Below are 26,784 nucleotides of genomic sequence, written 5' to 3' on the forward strand. Positions count from 1 at the left end.
AGAGGAGATTTGTGTGTGTGTGTGTGTGTGTGTGTGTGTGTGTGTGTGTGTGTGTGTGTGTGTTTGTGAGTGAGAGAGAGAGAGAGGAGTGAGCATGAGAGAGCATGAGAAAGAGAATAAGGGAGAGAGTACATGAGAACCTGTGTACAAGTGTGTGTCTCAGGGATGGGGAGTGGCTGGTTGGGGAGGCTCACATTCTCCAAGAAATGTGGACACACATTTAGATTTTCATACAGGCACAAGGATACCCAGATACTAATCTGCAGATCCAGTGGGTGGATTATTCTAGAACTGGGAGAGCTGCCTCCAGGGCTGGGCCACTGAGAGCAGCCATGGGCTGGCCCCTTGCACCTTGCCCAGCTACCTAGCAGCAGGTGAGAGGGTTATTATTGGCCAAGAGAGAGAAGGAGACTTGGGACCCCCTCCCTGAGTACCGATACAAAGCACCCATCATAATAATCCTGAGCACAAACCTTTTAGCCAGGTGGATCTGGGTTCAGATCCTGCTTCCATCACTTATTAGCTTTATGACCTTGAGCAAAGGACTTCCCATCTCTGAGTATTTCTTTAGCTATAAGATGGGGATTCATGATATCCATTCCACAGGGCTTGGTTAGGATAGATAATACCTATGAAGCAGCTAGCAGAATGTCTGGCATGCTGTATTTACTCAGCAGATCATTTTTATTAATTCTCTTGTGAGCCAAAAACTCTTCTTGGCTCTCTTCCTCCTGGGACTGCATACTGGACACTGAAAATGCAGGGAGGTGTAGGTCAGGGACCCACCTCAAGGAGACTGAGCTTCTGGGCCTTTGCTCTTACTGTTCTGGGATCAGAAGATGGTGCCCACCTTCTCTGACTCTCAAGTCTGTGTGTGGCCTTAAGCACACCTGACCTGTGCTACACTTTCCCTGCCCCTCAGGAGACTTCTTGACCCTCTTGGGCATCTGTGTCCCCCTCTTCCTGAAGTGTGCGGGTTATAGATTCTGGCTGGGGGTTGGAACCTTAAAACTCACATGTTTTGAGCTCCCATCCATGACAGGCAACACCCAACTGTTCTGGCTTCATTTCTTCTCCCACCTCCTCTTCTACCTATTTCCCGCTTCCATCACTACCTCCAGCCGCATGGGTTTCTTTCTGTCCCTCAAACGTGCCAAACTCATGTGTGCAACTTTGCCCTGTAGTTCCTTCATCCTGGAAGGCTCTTACTCATGGGCTCTGCACATCCATCCCGTGTGTGTGTGTGTGTGCAGGGGCATGTGTGCATATACACTTAGCATGTCTGGTTCTTTCTCATTATTCAAGCTTCTAGTCCCCTGACACCTTTCAGAAGATCTTCCCTTCACACCCCTCCCAAGATATTCTGTCCATTGCTGTTTTCTACGAATGAAATTATCCTTGTTGCTTACTTGTTCCAGGTCTGTCTCCTCTGGCTCTCTGCAGAATATAAGCTTTGTGAGAGCCCCATCTTGTCCCTCTTATTTATCCTGATGTCTCCAGCACTTAACACAGCGCCTGTGGGATGGGCAGCACCCTTTGATGCCCCAAAGCCTCTCCCTTTCTGCCCACCACTAGCTGAGAGAACACCTCCCTCAAATGGAGCTGAGCTGGCCTTCCTGCAGCCTTCCCTCTGCCCACTTCTCCCAGCTGGGACTCCCACGATGGTCCGCCCATGACACATGTTATCTGTGTTGCAGTGACTTAGGATGACGGTGGCCTGAAGGGATAAATGAGGTGGGGGTGGTGAGGGAGGGACAAATTCTAAGACTTTCCTCATTTCCTCAGGCTCAAGCACATTTGTGAGGGGAGGTTGGCAGAAATGTCCTTGTCTTTGTTCTTGGGTGGAGTGTACGCTGTACAGGTATGAGGGCCACCATATCCAGGAACTTCTCCTCAAACTCTTGCTATTCAAACTCAGGAGCCAAATAGACTCGGATAAATCTTCAGATATACCCGTCGCCACTTAAATTCTTTCTGCTCACCACCCAAAACTCAGGAATCAAACAGATGAAGGTAATATGACTGTCCTGACTATCCAAACTCTTCCCTCTTAGGAATGGAATGGAATAGGTTTGGAGAGCAAGGGATATTTGCATATTAATATAGAATGTGTGATAATTTTTATACCTTTAGTATCTGTCGATTGAGAAATATATAAAATTAATGTAAACTCAGAAAGAATTTTAAGTGATGTATTTTTTGAGTCATTGAAATCTTCCACCTACATTTGATTTATACCTAAGTACTTCTTTTTATTATTATTTATTTATTTTTGTGCTATTATAAATGGTATTGGTCTCTAAAATTCAAGTTCTAGTTGTTAATTGCTGATGTATAGGAGTTCAATTGACTTTGTATATTGACCTTGTTTTCTGAAATCTTGCTATATTCAATTATTAGTTCCAGTGGGATGTTTTTATAGATTTTGTAGAGTTTTTATTTTCTATATAGACAGTCATGCCCACTGAAAATAAAGACAGCTTTATGTATTTTTTCATTCTAATATGTATACTTTTTATTTCTTTTTTCTTGTCTTATTGTACTAGCTAGAACTCCCTCCACATTCATTTAGGAAACAGTCCTATATCCACGTTAGAAATATACAGCAATGATGCATCTGGATTCTCAAACTCCTTTGCAGTAAACCCAGGGCCTATGGGTAGAAAATTGCTTACCAGACTGTCATGCTATCCTTACTGGTGGGCGAGAATACAAAATTTAAAGGGTTCCCATGAGGAATGTGGGACAGACCCAACTTTGCACCCAGAGGTGACTCCCAGGTCAATGTTCCCCGTGGCTTCTGCCTTTTCTGTGTCTCAGAACATGCTTCTTGCATGATTCCAAGCCATGGTGCTCAAGGTAGGTGTGTTTTTGGCAGATCATGGTGGATGGGGCAGGAGGGACAGGCAGGAAGGCTGTGTCCCTGGGCTAGCCTTGCCCTTCAGGACCAGTTTATGTTCTGGAATCTGGGCTCAGGGCAGAGAGCAGTGCCGGCATGCTGCAGGGTGGCAGAGCATGGTGAACGGGGGCTGCAGTAGGTCATCCCAAGACTGCATCATAACGTGCACTCTAGCCATGGCTAGGGGTAACGCCTACCTCTCACTTGTTTATTGACATCTACTGGGTACCAGATGGGCTCCTCAAACATCAGTTAGAATTGAAAAGTTTCAAGGGACAGTCTCTGTCAGTTTTCTGATTGTATAGATAGGGAAACTAAGGCAAGGGTATTGCTGATACAGGAAATCAAGTCTCTTTAGAGATAGGACATGTGTGTCTGGTGGCCAGGGCTGAAGCCCCAGGGAAGATGAACAATGCGTGTGTGTTTTCTATTGAATCTAAGATGCAATCCATTATAAGATACACGATTATTTTCTATACCCAGAGAAAAAAATTAAACAATGCCAATTATGACATGCCATCATATAAGATGCACCTCAGTTTTAAAGATGTAGAAGTATTAAAAAATGTGCATCATAAACTGATAAAGTAAGATAAATTGAAAAAATTAAGTCACATAAAATTACATGTACAGTGTATAAAAGCTGAGTTTTCCCTGTCTCTTCTTATCAAATTCTATTAGGTAGAGATAATCTCTATTGACATTTTGGTGCATGTCCTTCCAGACATTTTAAAGCATCTGTAAATATATTTATACAATAATTATCATTGTGAACACTTGCTATATGCCAGGCCCTGTGCTAAATGCTTTGAGGCATTTTATTTAATCTTTGCAACATGCTCATGAGGCAGGTCTGTGCTATCCTCACTTTATGGCTGAGGAAACTGAGGCACACAGAGGTGAAGGGACTCATCCGACATCACACAGCGTCTAAGAGATGAGGCCTGAGCTTGAATCCAGGCCACTTCAATCTCAGAGCCTGAGCTCTTAACTAACATGTTACGCATGCCTTCAGTATGCAGACGTAAGTATGTTTTTCAAAAATGGGGTCAAAAGGAACATACTATTCTGGGACCTACCTGCATTTTTTTCTCCTAATCCATATTCCATGGGCATCTTTTCATGACCATCTTTCTAACAATTGCGAAGAATTCCCTTTATGACTGCATTTGAATGTACAGCCAGTCCCCTACAGATAGACACTGGGATTTCTTTCAGTTTTTTTTTGGTTGTTACCAAAACACCGAGATGACCACCTGCACACCTCTATCTTTGTGTACTTCTCTGATTATTTCCTCAGGAAAATTACCAGGTCAATTTTCTTCTAACATCTTTATAATTTTAATTTTTACTATTAGATTTTACTAATAGTAAAATCTAATAGTAAATCTGCAATCCCCAGTGTTTCCTGTGTCCAGGGAGCATGTGGAGAGGTTCACAGATGTGTTGGGCACCAGCTGGTTCCATGTGAGTCCCAAAGTGCCCAGCAGAGGGAGACCAGGGAATGGGGGGTGGGGAGAGAGGCTCCTGAACCCAGCTCTGTCTCTGGCCTTCCTCGCTCTGGTTCTGGGGCAGGAGGTGGGTTAGGGCAGAGCTCAGGGAAGGAGCCACCTTCTCTGTGTGTCCTTGCTCCTGCCTGCTCCGGAGGACCCCTCAGCCCCATGTCCTGGCCTCTATAGAGAGTAGTAATAGCAGCTGCTATTACTGAGATTCCTGAGGTACAGGTGCTGAGCACGCATTATTTCTGATCTTTTGAGCTCAAGATTGATTGTTATCGATATTTTATAGATGAGGAAATTGAGGCTGCAATACGGAAAGGGAAATGCCACACGGGTTATAAGTGGCAGAGACAGGGTAGAGCTCAAGCTCAGGTCCCCCTTTTTCTCTCCTGGAGGCTGCCGTCCTGGGCCGGCCTGCACATGCTGTGTGTAGTAGACATTACTAGCACTCATCAGGATGTCTGCTTCTCCTGTCCTCAACCCTATTGAAGTTGGGCATTACCAGGTGACTTGCTTTGGCCGATGAAATGTGCGCAGAAATGCGTCACTTGTGGGAAGAAGCCTTTATGCCTGGGCGTGATTTTCTGTGCTCTTCTCCCCTGCTTCGGCAGACTTTGAGGTCTCCTTTTGAGACGGTGACATCATAAGGTGGTGACGCCTTTGAGTGACTGTCATGAACAGAGCCCCTTCCAACTTGTATGTGAGAAGTGAACCCTTGTTGTCTTAAGCAGTTGAGATCATTTGTTAGGACAGCAAAACTTATTTTGTGCTTACTGATACACCGTGTCACCTTGGCAATGTCTCTCACTACCTCAGATCTCGGTTTTAGAGCATACAAAATGGGCACGCTTGTTGCTGTCCCGCTGAGCTATCTCAGAGAGGTATTTGGGGCTTAAATGAAAGTATGGTAGTGGGAGTGCTCTGTGAGGTCCTGAGCACTGGAAGGGAGAGGGCAGGGACGTGAAGGACGCTGACTGACCCTTGGTCCAGGGGTGGTCTGGGTTTACCTCTTTCATGCTGGAACAAACGTGGTATCGGGCTTAGTTAACAGGTGTATTCCCCTTGGCAGGTGGCCCTACCCCGGGCGGCGGTGCCCCCTGGCACCTTCGAAATGTCCTCGGTGACTCTGTGGAGAGCTCGGATGATGAATTCTTTGATGCTAGAGGTGAGTGAACCCAATCCTCCCATCATAGGTTGGGGAACCTTTGTGGAAGCACCAAGAAGGAATCTCTGTTGGGGGTTAGTATCTCTTTCCACTCAGATCCTGCAGTTCCACACTTCATACTTAACCAGTCTGTGAGTTCCCTGAGGACTGGGGCTCAGCATTCATTCACTCTTTGAGATATTTGCTGAGTCCCTAATCTACCTCAAGAGCTGTGCTAGGTGCTCAAGATACTGTAGTAAACTGATAGGCACGGTCACTATTCTCATTAAGTTTATAGTCTAATGAGAGAGTCAAACATTTAAGTTACACAAAGGGGAATACAATTATAAGTGGGGAATAATGCCACTGAGTAAAAAGCACCAGGTGCTAATAGAAAGAGTGATGACCGGGGTACCTAATTTAGTTGGTGGAGGAAGTCCTTAACATCCTCTCTGTAGAGCTGAGGGTAGGAGTTGGCCAGGTGAGGAGTGGGAGAATGAGCCTTCCAGACAGAGGACACAGCAAATGTGATTGTGCTGAAGTAGGAAAGATGAGGACATTCCAGGAATTGAAGGAAGCCCATGTGGCAGGGAGGTAGTGAGCAAGGGGGACAGGAGAAATGAGGCTGCCTGTGATCCAGTAAGTAACTTAGATCAGCTCATAGATGTGAAGAGAACAAGAGCAGAAGTAGGGACCAGTTAGAAAGACTATTGCAGCTGTTCAGGTGAGAGATGATGGTGGGCAAGGACATCAGCTCTGACCCCAATGTTGGGTGCATGGTCAGCATGCAGGACATAGCAAGGGATGGAAGAACAAGAAGCATTGTAAGAATTGGAGAAGAAGGCATCAAATGGGGTGGGTATTTCAGGCAGAGTGACAGCCTGAGCAAAGGCTCGGAGGCGAGAATGTGCAGGGCAGGTGTGAGGACCAGTGGAGAGGGAGTCGCCATATCTGAGAGGTTGACTTACTCCTGAGACAAGGCCAACTTTGAAATGCCTGGGAAAATGGGGTCTTGAAAGAGAAACACTGTGCTGGGAAGATTTCTGGACCCAGAGCAGGACACTTGGGACATGGGCTCAGCCATGCCATTGGCTTATTCTGTGATCTTGGGTAATCTTTTACCTTCTCCAGGCCTCAGTTTCCCTGCAGTTCTGTGCCTCCAGAAATGGGGAATACTCAGTTCAGGTGATTTCAAGAAGCATGGCTGGGTGGTAGAATACTGTTCTGGCTACAACCTCCCCCATTCTTGGCTCTGGGCAGAGAACCCCCTCCCTGATGCCATCCCTAAACCAGCCCATTCGAGACTCATTTCCTGTCTCCCATGGGGTCTGATTGGAGTGGCTGCCAGGGCTGAGTTTCTCCATAGCAACTAACCCACAATGTGACAACAACGGCTTCAATATTTTGATGCTTAGAACACTTTTATTTAAAATATTTTTGCAGTTCATCAGGGCTCTGCCTTCCCAGATGACTGTGATGGCTCGCTATGTGAGGCGAGGCATCTGTGGGTGGAGCCCATCCCTTGGGGCCCTGCTCACCTGCTCTCCCTGCGAGCAGCTGTGGACACGTTGACCTCTCCCTCCCTCAGCGATCTGTCGTCCCCTCGCATGATCTCACAGCTCTGTCTGCAGTTCCCTAATTGGCTGCATCTCTCATTCCTCTCAGTGGTGGCCCCACCATCTCTTCCTTTCCTTTGTCTCACCTCTCTCCCAGCTCCTCACCTGCATCTTTCCACTACCCCAGGATCCCAGGCTCTCCTGTCCTTTTCCCAGTCTCTACCTCTCAGCACTTCCTGCCAGACCTTGGAGTCTCTGCTCCCTTCTCCCATCTCACCCCTTCCAGAGTATCTGTAGCCCGCTGCTGCAGGAGCAGCGCCAGAGGCTGCTGGAACCCTCTTTAGTTCTGAGTTGCCAACTCCTGGCCTCCTGTCTATTCCATGCAGCCTCCCTGGACAAGGCCTTTGTGTGTCTCCTTAGCTCGAGGCATCCTCCTTCTCTGCTCCCAGGAGTTGGTCCAGGCTCTACCTGACCTGCTTTCTCAGCATCTGGGCATGCCTTGAAGGGCCACTTCCCTGGCTTCTATTCTCCAGCCAGGCTGAGCCCTGACCTTGACCTGGGGTGTCGTCTCTGTCTCCACCTGAGCAGGGCCCTGAATCTTACTGCCTGATTCCAACTCCAGCCATGGTAGAGCTATGCCGGTGGGTGTCAGCACTGAACAGGCCCCTGGAACATTATGTCCTCCTGCTCAACGTACTGATTGGGAAACTGAGGCTGGAGCATGGAAGGGACCTCCTAAGATCACACATCAAGGTGGGGATGAAAGGGCTGGAACCTAGAAGTTTAGTGTCCAGGTCAGGCCTTTTTTTGTCTTATGACTGAAATTGGGACCTTCTTCCCTCCAGTTCTTCTTTAAGCTCCAGCCCACTGGCCCAGCACTGGGTTTACCTGGAAGGATGAGAGACATCATGCATGGTTCATGATTTGGTAGCAGAAGAGAGACTTAGGCTCTGAGAGATCTAGTTGTATACATAAGGCATAGAAGGGTTTGGGGGACAGTCAGGCAGGAGTATGAAACCGTCTAGGTCCATAACAACCCCTTGGGCCAAGGTAGCAGGCTCGGGGCCTGAGGGGTGGCTGGTGCCCTTAATTGGATGCTGAGTGGTGGGCGATGGGGTCCAGGCTCCCAGACCCAGAAGAGGCACCACTCCCTCTCCTGTCAATGTAGTGAAAGGACATCTGGGGAGACATGGCCTTGTCTACCAAGGTTGGAGAGTAGAGTGAGGGAAAACCCAGGTGGCCAAGGGCTGATGTGTCTCAAATCCAGACCAAATCAGAGCTGGAGGGCCCCTCAGGTTTTTGAATTCAACACCCTACCCCAAATTTTACAGGCTGGGAAACTGAGGCCAAAGAACTGGGAAATTTGCTCAGGATCACACGAAGAGTCAGGCAGAGCAGTGGATAGAATACAGACTCATTCATTCACTCTCTCAAGTATTTATTGAGCATCTGCGCATCAAGTACCAGGCACTGTTCTAGGTGTTAGGGAATCCAGGGGCAAATAGATTCGGTCCCAGCCATTATGGAGCTTATAATTTAGTGGTGGTGGGTGGTGGGAGGTAAGACAATATACGAGCATGCAAACTATGTTGATAATTACCATAAATAAAATAAAAGAGCAGACACCTCACCAAAGAAGATAGATGAATGGCAAAAAATGAAAATATGCTCACTATCATTAGTCATTAAATGCAAATTAAATGCAAACTAAAACCACAATGAAATACCACTACATACCTATTAGAATGGCCAATCGAAACAACTGATAAGGATATGGAAGAACGGAACTTTCAAATCCTGCTGGCGAGCATGTACAGTGGTATAACCGTTTTGGAAAATAGATTGCAGCATCTTAAAAAGGTTATCATAGTTTACGACCACACGAGCTAGCCCTTCCACTCCTAAGTATTTACCCAAGAGGAGAGAGAGCATGTGTCTACCTAAAGACATGTCCATAAATGTTCATAGTATCTTTATTTATTGGGGTGATGGTGTGTACATATGTCAAAACTTATAGAATTTTACATTTAAATTTAAATTTATTTTTAATTTCAAGATATGACTGGCTTTATTGATCAATTCATGAATCAGGTAGGATCCCATCTAGTAAATAATAGAGAGGTGCTCCCTCAAGTTGTATATTTTAAATATGTGTACTTTATTGAATGCCAATTACACCTCAGTAATGCTGTTTAAAAAATGGAGAAACTCCTCCAATATAACATAAGAGCATGTAAAAGAATGACTAGGTGACTGTAGGAGGCCCCTATAGGATGTGGCTTTGACCTGTGAGCTGAATACCAAGAAATGAGCCATGTGAGGATCTGGGGGAATGGTGTTCTGAACTGTGGGAACAGCCAGCACAGAGCTCTTACATGGGCAGGAAGGCTGGCATGGCAAGAGTGAGCAAGGGGGCACCTGCTTAGTGCTGTGGGCCCACCGCCTCAGTGGACTCTGGAAGTATTCTCCTGCCCAGGCTTGGAGGTGGCACTGGGTACCCTGCCTCTGCCTCACAGGAGGCCAGAGACTCAGAACTCAGAATCTCTGGTTCGGGATGAACCTGCACAATGGAAACATGCCTGGGCCTTGAGAGGCTGAGCTCTCGTTGCAGTTGATGACAATTGCTGGGTGGCAGGTGTTCTGGCCAGAAACCGTGGTGAGGAGACCTCAGTAAGCCAAAGAGGGGCAGCCCAGATGTCGTACGGTTCCTGGCCATGAAATGCCGAGTTCTAGAAAGAAAATGAAAATGTCTTTTGGAGTCACCATCCCTAGAAGGGTGTGGATTGGGGCTGGTATGACCACTGTGGCTTCAGATGAGTTAATTGGGGGTCTGGTTGGTCACATGTGGCCTGTTCTTATACCAATATGTTTTCATTTATAAAATATCAGGCACATCTTTTAACTTTAACCTTAGATGCAATAAATAGTCCAATTAGAGGAAACTTAAGAGCCACCAAGCAACTAGGTACAAAGTCTTCTATTTTCCATGAACTCAACTGCTGCAAGAGTTTTAGTGGGAAATGCCTGGGAGACCTGAATTCTTGGCCCAGGCCTGCACCAGAGGTGCTGTGTGGCCTGGGCCAGCTGTGCAGCTCCGCATCTATTAAATGAGGATGCTGGACTTCACCTCTGTGGCCCCTTTCAGCTCTAAACATTCCAGGAAGCTCCTAACTGACCGCGTAAGGCTCCGTTAGCAGAAGTGCCCAGGGTCATTCCTTTACTTTCATGGGAAATATTTATTTTCTTTTGGCTTGCCCCACCAGTGTCTAAATAACAACCCTTCTCCTGCTATGAATACGCACAAGCAGGCCAGGCCCTGACAGTTGCAGGTAGGAAATGCTGGCAGGGCTGGGGGTGAGAATGGAGCTGAGTTGAGGGTGGGGATGAAGACAGGGTTTGTTTTCAGGGCACATCTGACCGTGGGTAGCTTGACAGAGAGCAAAACATTGGGGTCCTCCCTTGGTTGGGGGTGGGGAGTTCCCTTGGGTGGAGGCTGGAAGTTTCTGCCTTTCTGCCTTTTGCCCATTGTGTCTTTTGTGTCCTCTGTGCTCTTGCTCTCTCCATGCCCAGTACCCGCTGATCCTCCCCTCCCCCTACCTGGCAGCCAAGGAGCTGACTCTGTCTTACAGACTCTGCTTCTAGCTCTAACTCCCTGGTTTCTCACAGCAACCAGGAGAGGAGTTAGCACAGGATATAGCATCCCATTTTACAGACAAGGGTGCTAAGGCAGGGGTGGGTGTCACAGAGAATGAGGGGCACATCCCAGGCCTTTTCCTTCCTGTGTGGGCTTTTACTATGATTGCACAGCCTCGGGCGGGGGGTGGGGCGGGGGCTGGGCGTGGAGAGTAGAGGAAAACAGTGCAGGTCATTGAGGTCAGAGGACTCAGGTTTTCATCATGGTTGGGCCACTGACTGGCCACTGTCTGCCCCTAGGCAAGTATTGACTCACTGTGCCCTGGGTTCCTCCCAAACAACCCGGGGTAGGGTTGTTCGTCTTGTGGGTAGAGTGGGAGGATGTCTCCATGGGAAGCTGGGCACAGGAACCCTCACAGAGGCAAACCACAGGTGTGTTACTGACCCTGGCTCTCTCCCTCATTGGGGACAGGGAAGTGGAGAAGCCAGTGTCAGGAAGCTGGCCCCAAAGGTTCCTGGAAATGGACTGAGTAGGGACCTCTCCTCTGTGATGGAGAGTAGTGGTGGTGGCTATAGGTGGGGGAATAGGGGTTAGTGTTAAACAGCACCAGGGGAAGATTAGCACTAACATAGCCCAGAGGCCCTGAGCAATGCATATCCAGGTTCATGGAAAGACTGGCTTCATGGGCCTGATGCAAGGGGAGACGGACAGTATTGGACCAGCCAACTTCAGAGGGTGATCATGTTCTCTGCTCCATGACCTGGAGGTGAAGACTTCCTGGCACTGAACAAGGAAATTCCCTACTCTGAACTTTTGTGCATCCAGCAGAACCAGAGGGCCCAGAGTTGTGGTGCCTCTGGGTGGGCTTCATCATGGCACCTCGTCTGGGCAGGGACTGGGGCTCAGTGAGGATGATATAGATTCAAAAACTGTCCACACCAGAGGTCATTGGAAATAAAAATTTGCATGCAGGAAACAGTCACTAGAAGTTGAAAAGCAAAATCAATAACCAGGACATTTATCCAAAGAAGCCCTTTGTGGTCTCTGTGGGCCCTGATGGGAGGCACGTACCACAGTGAGGGGAAGTAGAGCAGAGACTCATGGCTCTTAGTTTGCCTGAATGACTCCGAAAGGAGCAATCTTGGCTGCATGTGTGTGTGTGTGTGTGTGTGTGTGTGTGTGTGTGTTTTCATGCCTCTCAGGAGACTAGGCTATTGTTGCCAGAGTGAAGATCTGAAGGCTGAATATTGAGAGCAGGGGGCAGAGGAGAGGCCCAGAGAAAGCCTATATCTGAGAGGCGGGGGACAGGGAAGCTGCTGGAGAGACAGAGACTGGATGGAGAGGCAGAGAGCACAAGAAAGCCAGGGAAATGATGAGAAAACACAGAGGGAGAGAGCAAGAGAGAGTCAGAGAGGATGGGAGAGGGGGGCACAAACATATGACACACCAAGAAAGAACCAGAGCAAGTCGAAAGAGAGCCAGTGACCCAAAAGGAGAGAGAGAAGACCAGAGCGAGCAAGAAAAATCTGCATGGGTGGAGGGATCCTGAGGGGCAGGACCCAGAGAAAGAAAAACACGGAGAGGAAGAGAGATCAAGAAAGAGAGACATATCTACCCAGAGAAAAGAGAGAGACAGATGCTGGGATAATGAGAGAGGAGAGTGGAGAATATGGGAGCGAGCTATCGAGGCCCACCCAGAGAGAGGGGCAGACGTGGAGGAGAGCACTGAGTCTGAGAGACAGAGAAATACAAAGACCCTGAGGGACAAAGATCAATGGGAAGAGATCTAGTGAGATCAGATCTGAGTGGGACAGGGTCAGATACCAAGCATAGAGGAACACGGTAGGAGTCTGAGAGGAGGATACATTTACTAGAGAAACAGACAAAAGACCAAGAGAGAAAGATGGAGGAGGGTCACGCACAAAACTAGGAAGAGAGGAAAGAGGCCCAAGGTGGTACAGAAGTAGGTGTGCTCAGATCTCAGAGCCTGGAAGCCCCCTCAGTTCCTGACAGCCTCACATACACCCCTGGGGTAGGGCTTATACGTCGTAGAAAAAACAACAGGAGCTAGGATATGGAAGTACCTGCTGAGCACCTGCTGCATGCTGGGCACTGGACCAGGAGCCTTGGCTCGCTTATCTTCCTGTGTCAGTTATTTACTGTTGTGTTTTTTTTTGTTTTTTTTGTTTTTTTTTCACAAAACTGGATTCCCACAGGATGGAGGTCATATCTCACACAGCACACAGCAGATGCTCAGGAAACCATTCAGTGTAGAATGAGTATTAGTTAATGAACAAGTGGACAACCACATGCTTGGGTAACTGAGCCAGGGGACATAGACGCTCAAGGTGGGCTACAGGCTGACTCTGACTACCCGAGTCTGGAGCTGGGACAGAATGTCGTACGAGCAGACCACAGCCTAACTAGAACTGAGAGTGGGTGTTGGGGAATAACACCGCATGCTCTGGTGGTGGTGGTGAGGATGGACCATTATCTTCATGTGCTGTTATCCACACCTGTGCTCTTACTGTGTGCTAGTCATGCTTGTAAACACTTAACCTTTGTTATCTCATTTCATCTTCATGGCAATCCTGTGATGTAGGCATGACTATGATATCATTTTATAGATGAGGAAACTGAGGCTCAGAAAGCATAAGCTACTGTCCAAGGTCAGGATTACTGTCCAGGTGCATCCAGGATTGAAAAGAGTCAACATAACACCAGAACTGAGCTCTTATCCCCTTTGTGATCCTGCTTCCCCCAGAGTCATATTACCTCATATTTGTTTACAGAATTTTGGCATGTGGAGCTTTTGCAAATTTACTATATTATTGTCCTCGTGACAGCTTGCTAGAAAGAGTTGTAGAACCAGAGTGTTATTCCCATTTAAGAGATTAGAAAACAAGAAGAGTTGAGGGACGTGTGCAATGCACAGGCTCACATGTGGCAGAGTCTGGACTGGAACCCAGTCAGGGCTCTGCCCAGAATACAGTGCTGCATAGAGATACACACTGGTGCCCAGATGGAACGCATCACATGCAGGAAGTTGTCAGGGTATGAGTGGTGCCTGGCTGGAGTGTTAGGCAGCCAATACAGGATGCTCAGAGGAGGCCACCAGGAGGACAAGATTTAAGGATTCTTGAAATAGTATAGCTAGGTTTAAATCATGGCTCTAGACAGTGACATTGGACAAGTTACTGAAATACTCCATACCTCACTTTCCTTGTCTATAAAATGGAGATAATAATAATTGTACCTTTTTAGTAGTGTTATGAGAATTAAGTGAATGAATATTTGTGAACTACTTATAAAAATTTCAGTGCATAGTAAAGATTTGATAAGTGTAGTTAAATAAATCAAACAAGGCAGGAATAACAACAACAGCAACAACAACAACAGCAACCACCACCACCACCATCACCCAGACCCCAGCCAGAGATAGGGTCTGGATCACTAACTCTGGAGCTATTCAGAACTCCGGACAGCTCCCCAAGCTTCAAATCTATCCTATTGGTTCCACTTGCTCTGTGAAGTTCTTAGAAGTGAAATGGGTCTCATTCTTTTATTCTTGGTTATCGAGCATGAAGAGTCTCCTCATCACCATTTAATATCTATTCTATGAGAGAAGACACAAAGCTCTTCACTAAGAAGGACCATCTCTTCCAGGGGTAGGGTTCTTATGGGTTTGTCATTGAGGAAATGTCTCTTTCTGGGGTGAAGGGCTGAACCAGAGGTGTGGGACCTAGGGATGTGGGTTCAGTGTGGTTAGGGAATATGGCCCCACTGATTCTTTCCAGAATCATCGCTAAGCTCAGGCTGGGAAAGAGCAAGAATAGAGACAGGGTTGAAGGGAGGATTGGGGTGGGGAATGGAGGCATTAAGAGGTTCCTAAGGTTGTGATGTGGGCTAAGGGTTCCACGCAGCTCAAGGCTTGCTTAGAGCCAGAAGTCTTCTGCTCTTCCAGTTACTCAAGAGCTGCTCCTGCCTCACTCAAATCCTGGCCCACTCAAATACTGATGGCAACTCTCTTCTCATGTGAAGAAATGACCATGATGTCTCTCATCTGTGATGCCCGCTATGCACCAAGATATTTATACCCGTTATTTCATTTGGCCGTTACACCATCTTGTGAGTTAGACATTTCCAGTCCCATTTTGCTGATGGTAAAACTGAGGATCAGAGAAGGCAACTAACTTACCCAAAGAAAAACTACTAGCAGTGGTGAGGTCCCCCCCACCGCCGCTACCCAAACATACTTTCTTTTAAGAAATATTGCGCTTAGGGCTAGGAATGGAGGCTTCTATGGGTCTTCAGCCTCTCTCATGACTGTCCCTTTCTTATTTTCATTTGCTGTAATGTGTGGAGGCTCAGTAGGATATCACAACACTTTCTTGCAATGAAGAATTCCTGTATGTCTCATACCTGTCATAAGTTCCTGTTAGGGCTACCTGTACCTACCCCTGCCTGCTTATGCCCATCTCTGCTCTTTCCCACAGAGGAGATGGCTGAAGGGAAGAATGCCATCCTCATTGGGATGAGCCAGTGGAATTCAAATGACCTGGTGGAACAGATCGAGACCATGGGCAAACTGGAGGAACATCAAGGTGAGAATCTGCTTCTCTCTTGACCAGGGGGTGTACATATGTGTGTTGCAGGGTGGGTTAAAGTGTTGGCAATTTGGGTCTTAAAGTGCTAGGACTTGGATCTTCTATGAACAGTCAGTCATCTATCTATCTAAGCACCTCCCTTCCCTGAGCCTGTGACTCCTGAATTCTGTGACCTGCAGTAACCCTCCTAGGGACCTCTGTGGGGTTTTCAGTGGCACAAAAGCTCCATGGTACTTCAACAGAGCATCCTTTGTTTATAGGATGACCGCCCCAGGAGCACGGATAACTAAAGACAGGTGGCAGAGTCCAAGCTCCTGGGACTGTCAGGCCTGTGGTATTGGAATCTGTTGGTTAAGTAGGGTGGCAACTGGAGGAGACTTTGAGAGGGGACAGGGGAGAGGGGCAGCAGTGGAGATTGTAAATTTTTTTGGCTAAGTTGTGGAACATAGAGTGTGTGGCTGGGAATTGATCCAGGAGGCTTTTTATGGAGAGGAGTTTTGACCAGGAGCTTAATCAGCAGCAGACAAAAGCAGACATATCCTTTTAGGCATCCATCCATCTGTCCATTTGATCACATTGATCACTAACAGAATGTTTGTTAAATACCAACAGTGTATAAAGTGCTCGATAGGAGGGACCAAAGGTGACTCCACAGTAGCTTCTGCCTTATGATGTGTGACACAGTATAAGTCAAGACATAAGGGGATCAAGCTCAAGCTGAGGTTTGTAGGGCACAGAAAGGAGAGGCAGGAATTCTAGGAGTCAGGAGACGGTGGCTCAAGGAAGAGTTCCTGACAATAAAGCTATGGAGTCATAATTTGAAAGGCAAATGGAGGATGTAGCTGAGGAAATAATAAAATCTGAGATGACCTATGGGGAAACTGAGCTTTGGAGCTATACTTGATTAAGGTGCCGTGGGAGTGAGGAACAGAGCTGAGGCTAGAATGCTATCCAGAATCCAGGGTGCTAACTTCTGTACCTGTTATCCTGAGGAGGCCAGTTTTTTCTGTCCTTCCTGCCCACCCCATATATCACTCTTCCAACTTCCCCTCTTCCTCATCTCCTCTTTTCTTTTTCTCCTGGCCCTGCCATTTCTCAGTCATGGTCTGGGCCAGAGCTGCTTGACTGGGTAAGGCCTCCTATCAGGAGGTGTTCAGTGAAATAGTCCTGGCCCAGCCCCAGAGAAGACACATCTTGAAGCTGCCCATCTTGGTGGTACCAGGCTGTCTTGCTTCTAGCCTCTGCTCCCTTCCTCACCCCAGACCCCCATCCTGTTTCCTTGGTTTGGAGCCCTCCATATGCCAAAATATCTATCCTGAGAACTAGACAGGCCTGGGATAACTCTTCCATTTTCCAAATGAGAAAACCAAGGGTCAGAGAAGCTCTATCTTGCCCAAAGTCCTCCAAGTTGGTGACAGCATCACACTCAGATCTCTAGTCTCCCGATTTCCAGACAAGGGCTTTACCTCCCACATTGGACTAAGGCCAGGCACAATCCTGGGTCCCTACAAAGTCAAGTTCAAGAAACCCAGGGTCTTAAAGGAATAGGCCCCCCATAGGCCACTCTCACTTTTACAGGAATGGCAGGCTCTGGGTCTGATCACCAAGGGCAGTCCGGGGACAATATCCCAGTCTTTACAGCTACATGTTTGCAGATGGACCCTTGTCTGTTCTTTCCTTTATCCTAGGAATCCTGGAGGGGTCCCCAAAGGGGTCCTGGGTTCCAGGTGCTTCCCCAGGACAATGCTTGGTAGCCACAAAAAGACAAATCCACCACTCAACTGGTCATCCATTTGCCACCGCCACTTTCACTCATCTGCCAAAGAATGTGTGGCTTAGACAGTGTGAGCTAAGGAGGGAGCGAGGGAGAGTCCACATGACTGGGAGGGCAGGGGAGAAGGAAGCAGAAGGAGATTGATGAAAGAGGCTGAAATTGTAGCTTTAGAATCTAGGAGATCTGGGTTTGAACCCTGGCCCTGCCAGTCTGTGGCTTTGTAGCAGCGAAAGTCACATCACCTCTCTGAACCTGTTTCTTTATCTGCAGAGTAGAACTAGTACAAAAGTCGTGAGGATTAAATGAGCTAATACTTGCAAAGTCCATTCAATAACAGGTCATTAGAATGCTGGCAGAGAGAAGAGTGAGAGATCATGCACAGATACAATTCTCAGAAATGCTTCATGGTGCTCATAAGAGGTTGAATTAGGGGCAGTGCTTGCCTGAGTCCGAGAATAGATGCTGTTTCCTCCCAGTATAGAATGGGGAGCAGAAGGGAGAGAGAGAAGAGGGGGCGAGGATAAAGAAACCAGCCGTGTTTCCAGCTCCTTCTGAGTCTCATTCCCCAGTGGATTCATAATGTGAATTCCCAAAACACGACCGAACACACACATTAATTTCATTCATTTCAGCAGTCATTTATGGAATCACAATAGGGGCTCAACCCTGTGCTAGATGTGGGGGAAATAAACAAGAACAGGCTGGCATTGTTAACTTTTTAGGAGCTGGCAGCAGCGAGGAAGAGACAGGCTGAGTAAGGGGCCTTGGGAGAGAGGCTCTGGGGACTATTTTGGGGAGAGGAAAGTCTGAAAACACTTCCTAGAAAAGGCTGCAGTCAAAATTGGTGGTATAGATAGAGCTCTACTTCTGTCTCCCTCAAGTTTCCTGCCCTTAGGGCTCACTCCAGAGACCTCCTCTCATGGAGTGAGAGGAAATACGCCCTGGCTCATCAAGCTCCCTTTGGCGATGACCCCCAAGTCCATTTCCAGCCAAGACCTCGCTCCTCGGCTCCAGACTTAGAATTTTGGGACCCTTCTACTTACCTCTGCCTAGATGTTCTGAAGACTCTTCGTGCTATACGAGTTCCAAATGGAGCTGATCTTCTTCCTAAATCTTAATTATGTTTTAGTCTATTTTTTTAATCTCCTTAGCCATTTAAAGCGTATATTGCATTGGTACTTTCAGATTGCTCTGTTTAAGCCCGTTCTTGAGGGTGCTGATTCTGGGGTGTTTGTGTATGTGCGCACATGTGAGTGCAAGCTAAGTGTACCTCATGGGTTCTGTTTCTTTATTTTTTATTGAAAATTCATCTTGGTCACTCCCTTCCACCTTTCCTGTGGGAATTTTGTGTGCCCTAGGCTGTGGAAATGTCCTTCTAGATACCAGTTTTATGTGTCTGCTGGGCCTGAGTGTTTCACTAATCTTACATATTTTATATGATCAATTTACAGTTTAGTGTTTCCACTCTACGTGAGTGGTGTAAATTTAGACCCCTCACCAATGTGTGGTGGAGGCTTAGGGTTTTAATTACTCATGTGTGATGTTTTTCTTTCCCACTGTTTGTGAATTGTTTCTTTGCTGCTTCCCCAAAGGAGTGTTTTGTTTTCTGAAATTCCTTTATGGATGGAGCCACCCTTCAAGGATCTGTATTGTACAGGGGGCTCCACTTTAGCTCCTTACCTCCCACAGGCTGAGGCCAAATCTGTAAAGTTAACAATACGGTTTTCAGCCTCTATCCGTCTGAGTTTTCCACGAGTCTCCTCCAGGTCAGATTCTGCTTTTGTCTCTGGATTGTAGTTCCCTCATTGTTTTTGGCACTTGTGTACAATCCATTCTTTATTTTGAACTTGGTTATATGTGTACATTTTTTGGTAATATAGGCATTTTAATGGAAAGGGATTTTAAGCATAAGCTCAATTTATCTTTATTATTATTATTATTATTGCTTGTCTTGTTATTTTTATTTGACATTAATTTGGTAAAGTATACATAATATAAAACTTACTATTTTAACATTTTCAAGCATATGGCTTATGGCATTAAGCACATTCACATTGTTGTGCAGTCATTATCACCACCCATCTCCAGAAATTTTTCATCATCCCAAACTGAACTCTGTGCTCATCTAAAATGAACTCTCCATTTCTCCTACCCCAGACCCTGGGGTGCCATTCTATATTCTGTCAGACCCCAGGCCTGCCATTCTATAATCTGTCAGACCCCAGACCTGCCATTCTATATTCTGTCTCTATGAATTTGACTACTTTAGGAACTTCATATATGTAGAATCATACAGTATTTGTCCTTTTGTGACTGGCTTATTTCACTTAATATAAAGTCCTCAAGGTTCATCCATGTTGTAGCATGTGTTAGAGTTTCCTTCCTTTTTAAGGCTGAATAATATTCCATTGTATATATCTATCACATTTTGTTTGTTCATTCATCTATTGGACATGTTTCCACCTTCAGCTATTGTGAATAATACTGCTATAAACATTAGTGCACAAATAACCACCTTATTTCTTGAGTACATTCTCATTGTAAACAAACAAACAAACCAAAGAAAACCAAAGTCTCTCTTCTCTACTTTTTCCACTGCAGACCATGCTGCAGAGTTTAGCAACGTGGAGGATTTCTCTGTAGAGATACATCGTATGAGGCGTTATTGCTGCCACTTAACTTTTATTTTTCACTTAATAGTAGATTTTAGAGAGCTTTTTATATGAGTATACATGGAGTCAACTTATTTGTTTTACCTGTACTATACCTTTACAATAGATGGACTATAATTTATTTAACCATTCTCTAGTGATAAACATTGGAATTTTTTATTATTATAAAAAGCTACATGGATTGAAAGTATAAGCATTGACAATTCTGATACTGCTAAACGGTTTTCCAAAAAGACTGGAAATTTAGATTCACACTACCTGTGGATTAGGTTAGCTGTTTCCCCACAATGTTACTAGACTTGAAATTATCAAACTTTAAAATTTTACTTGATTGATGAGTGAAGACATTTCTTGTTGCATTTTGTCCTCACTCGATTGCTAGTGAGACGAATCATCTTTTCATAAATGTGTTGACCAACCATATTTTCATTTTTCTGAATTTCTTAAACATGCTTTTTGCTCATCTTCTATTGGATTATTTGTCTTTTTCTTACTGGTTTTAGTAGTTCTTTAGGTATATACTGAGTATTAATTATTTGCTATATATTTGAATTATTTATTTCTTGAATCATGCCACTTGGCTGAATTGTATTAGTTTAATAGTTTGTCAATTGGTTCTCTTGGGTTTTCTAGGTAGCATGTCATATCATTGACAAACCTTAATGGTTATATCTTTGCCAATATTTACTGTACTTGCTTAATTTTTCTTGTTTAATTGCATTGCATAGGATCTCTAGAGAGATGCTGAGTAGCAGGAGTGAGAGCAGGCTTTCTTGTTTGTTCCTGACTGTAATGCTGTGATCTCCATCCCCTTCTCTTCCCACCACCCCCACCCCTCCCACCGTATCTCTTGCTCTTCGTTCCTCTTCAGCTAAGTATATTGAGGTATGATTTACTTCCATAAAATTCACTATTTGTAGTGTATAGTTCTCACTGCTGCTTCTTAAATTCTATGACTTCCTCTTGGGTTTACTTCCTTTCTTCACTAGAATATCTCCTCAAGTTAATTCTTTCAGATAGGAACTGTGTTAGTAACCTTCCAAGTCCTTCTAGACAGATCTTTATTTGGCCTTCTCATTTGAATGCAAGTGTGCCTGTTTGTAGTCATATTCCCAACTATCTTTAAAGAGATTCCTCGTGGTCTTCTTGCATTTAGTGTTGTTGGTGAGAAGTTTGAGGTAAATTTGTGGGAAGTCTAGTTTTCCTTTTTCTTGAAGCTTTAAGTTTTTAAATATTTATTCTTTCTTTGAAGTCACAAACAATGTTTGTGGCTAAGGTTTTGTTGTTGTTTGCCATTCCTGCACCTGGTATATACTCTTTCTTCATTATTGTGACATTTTTTTTTTTTATTGTTTCTTCAAATCTTTCTATCTCTATGTTCTCTCCTTCCAAAACTTATGTTAGATAGATGCTGGAACGTGTCTCAACTTGCCATTCCTATTCTTATTTCTCGGTCCTTATTCGGTTCTGGAATTATACCTTGGTTTTAACCTAGCCAACAGCTCATCAATTTTCTTGTTTTAGCTGTTTCCATTCCTCTGGTCAGCTCTTCTGTGGAGGATTTTTGATTTCTTTACACAATCACCTTTTCATTTTCATGCACTCTGCCTGGTTCTTCTTCGTAAAACCTGATTTGATTCATAGGTGCCATGGATTCATTCATGGCTTTTTAAAGTCTTCATCTTTCTTTTTTAAGTATCAGAGTTTTCTGGTAGGTGAGGGGTAGGTGGGAAAGATCACACATGCTTCAGATTAGGTTAATTAGCCAAAGATCCATAAGTGAGAATATAACAGAGCAGGAGCAAGCTTAATTCTAATTACCTAAGGAAACACACAGCTGTGATTACCATCGTCTAGGTAAAATAGGTCTTGCCAATTTTTTAAAAATTGAGACATAATTCACATACTATATAATTCACATTTATAAAGTGTACAATTGAGTGATTTTTAGTACATTCATGAAGTTGTGTGACCACCAGAACATTTTCATCACCCCCAAAAGAAATCTCATACCCATTAAAAGTCACTCCCCATTTTCCTCTCCCTCAAGCCCCTGGAATTTCATATAAATGGAATCAAACAATATGTGGCATTTTGTGTCTGATGTCTTTGCTTTAGCATAATATTTTTGAGTTTCATCCTTGTAGTATGAATCAGCACTTCATTGCATTTTATGACTGAATAATATCCCATTGTGTGGATATACCACATATTATTTATCCATTTATCAGTTGATGGACATTTGGATTGTTTCTATTTTTTGACTATTATGAATAATGCTACTATAAGTACTCATGTACAGATTTTGTGTGGACATAATATTAAGTCTCTTGGACATATATCTAGGATGGAATTGCTGTACCATATGATCAATAACTCCGTTTAACTTTTTGAAGAATTGATGAACTCTTTTTCCAAAGTGGCTGTACCACTTTACAGTCGTATCAGTACTGTATAAGTTCAAATTTCTCCACATTCTTGCCTTTACTTGTTATTGTCTTTTTTATTATAGCCATCCTAATGAGTGTAGAGTGGTATATAATTGTGGTTTTGATTTTCATTTCCCTAATAACTAATGATATTGAGCATATTGTCATGTGCTTATTGGTCATTTGTTCATCTTCTTTGGAGAAATGTCTATGAAAATCCTTTGCCCATTTTTATATTGAGTTATTTATCTTTTTATTGTTGAGTTGTAAGAGTCCTTCGTATATTCTAGATGATAGATGCCTATCATATATAAGATTTACAGATATTTTCTCACATTCTGTGGGTTATCTTTTCAGATTCTTAATAGTGTCCTTTGGAGCACAAATTTTTAAAATTTTGGTGAAGTTCAATTTATTTATGTATTTTTTTTTAAATTATTATTATTTGTACTTCTGGTGTCATATCTAAGAAACCATTGCTTAATACATGGTCATGAAGATTTACCTCTATGTTTTCTCTTTGCATTTTAATTTTTGTATCAGTGTTCAACTTCAGTTTTTTTCATGTGAGTAACCAGTTGTACTAGCACCATTTGTTGAAAAGACTATTCTTTCCTCCATTGAATTGTCCTGGCACCCTTGTCAAAAATCAGTTGATCATAAACATATGGGTTTACACCTGGACTCTCAGTTCTTTTCTACTAATATATATGTATACCCTTAGGCCAGTACCACACAATCTTGACTAGCCTACACTTGTAGTAAGTTTGAAATCAGGAAAGGGGAGTTCACCAATTCTGTCCTTCTTTGACAAGTTTGTTTTAGCTATTCTGCATTTCTTGCACTTCCATATGAATTTTAGAATCAGCTTATCAACTTCTGCAAAAAAGCCAGCTGGGATTTTGATAGGGATTGTGTTGTATCTGTAGATCAGTTTGGGGAGTAGTGCCATTATAACAATATTAGTCTTTTAAATCCATGACATGGGATGTCTTTCCATTTATTTAGGTCTTCTTTAATTTCTTTCAATGATGTTTCATATTTTTTAGTGTATAAGTCTTACACTTGTTTTGTTAAATTTTTTCTTAAGTGTTTTATTCTTCTCAATGCTATTGTAATTGGAATTATTTTCTTAATTGTGTTTGTGGGTTGTTCATTACAAGTGTATAGAAATACAATTGATTTTTGTATATTGATTTTGTATCCTGCAACCTTGCTGAACTCATTTATTAGTTGTTCTTTTTTGTTTTGTTTTGTTTTGTTTGTTTTGTTTTGTTTTGTTTTGTTTTGCAGGGGATTCCTTAGGATTTTCTACATGTATGATCATGTCAAATAGAGGTAGTTTTACTTCTTCCCTTCTGATCTGGGTGTCTTGTATTTCCTTTTCTCACCTCATTTTCCTGGCTAGATCCTTTGGTATAATATTGAATAGAAATGGGGAGAGCCATATCTTGTCCCTGATCTTAGGGGTAATGTTTTCAGTCTTTTACCATTAAATATGATGTTAGCTGTGGGTTCCTTGTACTTGTCCTCTATCTGGTTGAGGAAGTTCTCTCTTATTCAGAATTTGTTAAGTGCTTTTATCGTGAAAGGGTGTTAGATTTTGCCAAATGCTTTTTCTGCATCTATTGAAATGATCATGTGCTTTTTGTCCTTTGTTTTATTAATATGATGTTTTATTAATGTTGATTAATTTTTATATGTTGAACAACCTTGCATTCCTGGGATAAATTCCACTTGGTCCTTGCCATGTCACTAATCTTTTATGCTCAAGGTTTACATATCTCTTCCAGTATAATTTATATTAACATTCTATGAATTGTTACTTAAGGAGCTATTTACATTCAGGGCTCTTCTTCTTCTTCTTCTTTTTTTTTTTTAAAAAACAAATATAGTGTCATCAGGCCACATTCTCATTGAAAAGAAGAAAGCAGCCATTGCCCAGGTGCTTCTGATCAATTTCTCTGCCTTTAGCTTTCCGGAGAGCTATTTTTCCCTACCATTCACTTCCCCCTGCCCTGACTCTAGTTTATGTCCTTGTATCTAGATATGTGGTTCTCAAAGAATGGTTCCTGGACCAACAGCATTAGCATCACTTGGAAACAGAAATGTACAGAAATGTACATTTTGGAGCCCCATCCCAGACTTAACTGCATCAGGGCTCAGATTCTGTGTTTTAGCTGGCCCTTTAGGTGATTCTGGTGCTTGCTAAAATTTGAGAACCATTAATTATTGTGATACTAAGTTGGTTCAAGGACACCACAGATCCATTCCCCTATACTCTCTTTCCTTCAGTCATTGAGTTTGATATCTTTCTCCCACATCATTGGTTTCCCTCTGATATTTTGTAATATTTGAATGTATACTCCACTCTGTATTTGCAGTTTCCTCTTAGTCCATCTCTGAGTGATGTGCTATGTGTGTTTACTACAACCTGCTGTTATCTAATTATTGGGGATGGTAGAAAATGTTGTTGGGTAAGTTGAACCATTAGCATCTGGTTTATTCTTCTTGGGTATGTTCTTCTAAGGTGTCCTGTCCCTTAAACATTCATCACTTCTCATACCTGGGGACAAATGCCTCTGGCTGGCACAAGCAGAAGGACCACAGCACCTGGGTCCTCTACCATGGAAGCCCAGACAGTTGCAAGAGCTTTCTGCTTCTGTATTTTCTACCTATGAGCCTGCTGTTCCTTCTGAGCTGTCCCCATCTTTGGCCACGGATGTTCCTTTGTAGGATTGAAGCTATGGTTTCCTGTCTCCTGAATTGGATTTATGGGCATTTGACCTTCATAGTCACACAAGGCTCCATACTTCACAGGGTCCTATACTTGAATTTATGTTCTGTTATTGCTATCTTGAAATTCTTAATAATTTTGAACAAAGGCCTTATATTTTCATTTTTTCATAGGCTCTGCAAATTATGTAGCCAGTCCTGCCTCTCTGCACCAGATCTTTCTGCTGGCTGCCTTTTGGGGATACTTTATAATTTCTGGTCTGCTAAGGACACCCCTTGTTATTTTACAATGCTCTTAAAGATTAATTCATAGACAATATGTAATGTCATTTTTTAGAGATTTGGGGTAGGAGAAAAGACTAGATCGTGTTGCCAGCTTACTATCTTTATCCAACCCTACTATAATGCTTGTAAAACATAAATTCAGTAATATAATTCTGCTGTGGAGTTGGCAACTAGGTCTTTATTGCCTGCAGAATGAAGTATAAATCGCCCAGCCTGGCATGGAAGGCCATCACAGTGGTTCTTTCTTCTAACAATTATAATTGTCCAGGGACAGTAAGTTTCCTATCATTACTGGAATCAAACAGCCCTGGAATAGCTACCACAAGGGATATTATCAAGGAATTGTCTGATTATTTCTAAATCCCATGATCCCAAGTTTATCTCTGACTCTGGCATTCATGAATTCCTGGCCACACCTCTCCTTTTCTGTTAACCCTGTGTTCCAGCCGAATGCCCAGGGGCTGCTTGCTGACTCTTGGGCCCGCCCACTTGAGCTCTTCTGTTATCTGCCTTCACCCGGCTTTCCTCATGATTTCATGTCTAGCTTTCATAATCTTGTGCTCTTCCTCAGGGAGCCTCCCTTATACCCCAGCCTCTCCCAGACTAGCTCCCTCATGCCCAGTGCAGCTTAGTTGGGCCATCTCCTGCAGGGCTGACCAGTCTGCTTACAGTTGTGTCTTTCTGTGTATGTGCTTTGCCTCTCTTTCTGAACCTGAAGCAGGGATGGGGCTCATCATGCATTCACACATTTCCTTCCTCGCTAATGCATTCACTACGCACTGATACTTTGTGTCAGACCTTCTGCCGGTCAATGTTAGGGACAGATTGATGACTCAGAAATAGACTCAGAACTGAACAATTCCCAGTCTTGGGGGTAGGGCAGTTATGGTCCAGTGAGCTAATTGCTCTAACAAGAGTGGAAAGAAAGGACAGAGGGATCAAAGAGGACGTGGAGCTTGAGGGGAGACATGAGGAGCTAAGGAGGCCTTTTTCGCCTCTAGACAGGCCCACAAGGGTGCAACAGGCAGAGGGAACAGCAGGTGCAGAGATGTAGAGCGAGGTGTAAGGAGAAAGAGGAATTGGAGGAACCACACAGAGTTCATCTTGGCAAAAGTTGAGGTACAAGGTTTTGGGCTGAGGGGTGATAAAATGGATGAGGTCTGGGAGAAGAGGTAGAGTGGGAAAGCTGGAAATGAAGACCTTGAATGTCAGGCTGAGAAGGTGGGTTCTTCTCAGGAGTGCCCCTGGGGATCTATGGCATAGTGTAAGCAGGAGAGTGACAAGCTACCTTTTAGAAAGCTCATTCTGGAAGCCAATAAGGAAGATTATAGGAGGGGTCAGGGAATGAGTATAGAGAGGTTGTGATGAGCTGGGTGAAAGATGATGATGGCGAACCTTGACCCTGCAATTCAGCAGAGGCTCAGAGTTAGGGGAATACCCTAAGCAGGGCGGGAGTGTGTGGGTCTTTTCTTGTCAGCCTTACTCCATGAGCTGAGTTACCAAGCTGGGCCTGAGCCTGGTTGGGGCTCCCAGGGCTTACAAATCACAG

At 44.3% G+C, this 26,784-nt stretch overlaps 1 protein-coding gene across 1 annotated transcript in view; it reads left to right on the forward strand.

Moving 5' to 3' along the window:
- PITPNM3 (PITPNM family member 3) overlaps positions 1-26,784 on the forward strand; it is a 93,642-nt gene that overhangs the window by 16,711 nt on the left and 50,147 nt on the right. The window contains exons 2-3 of the mRNA XM_006922411.3: positions 5,468-5,563; positions 15,229-15,336. Of these exons, the coding sequence (XP_006922473.1) occupies positions 5,468-5,563; positions 15,229-15,336 (204 nt within the window). The remainder of the gene's footprint in view (positions 1-5,467; positions 5,564-15,228; positions 15,337-26,784) is intronic.

The sequence above is a fragment of the Pteropus alecto genome, unplaced genomic scaffold, assembly GCF_000325575.1.
Source record: "Pteropus alecto unplaced genomic scaffold, ASM32557v1 scaffold398, whole genome shotgun sequence".
NCBI classification, from domain to species: domain Eukaryota; kingdom Metazoa; phylum Chordata; class Mammalia; order Chiroptera; family Pteropodidae; genus Pteropus; species Pteropus alecto.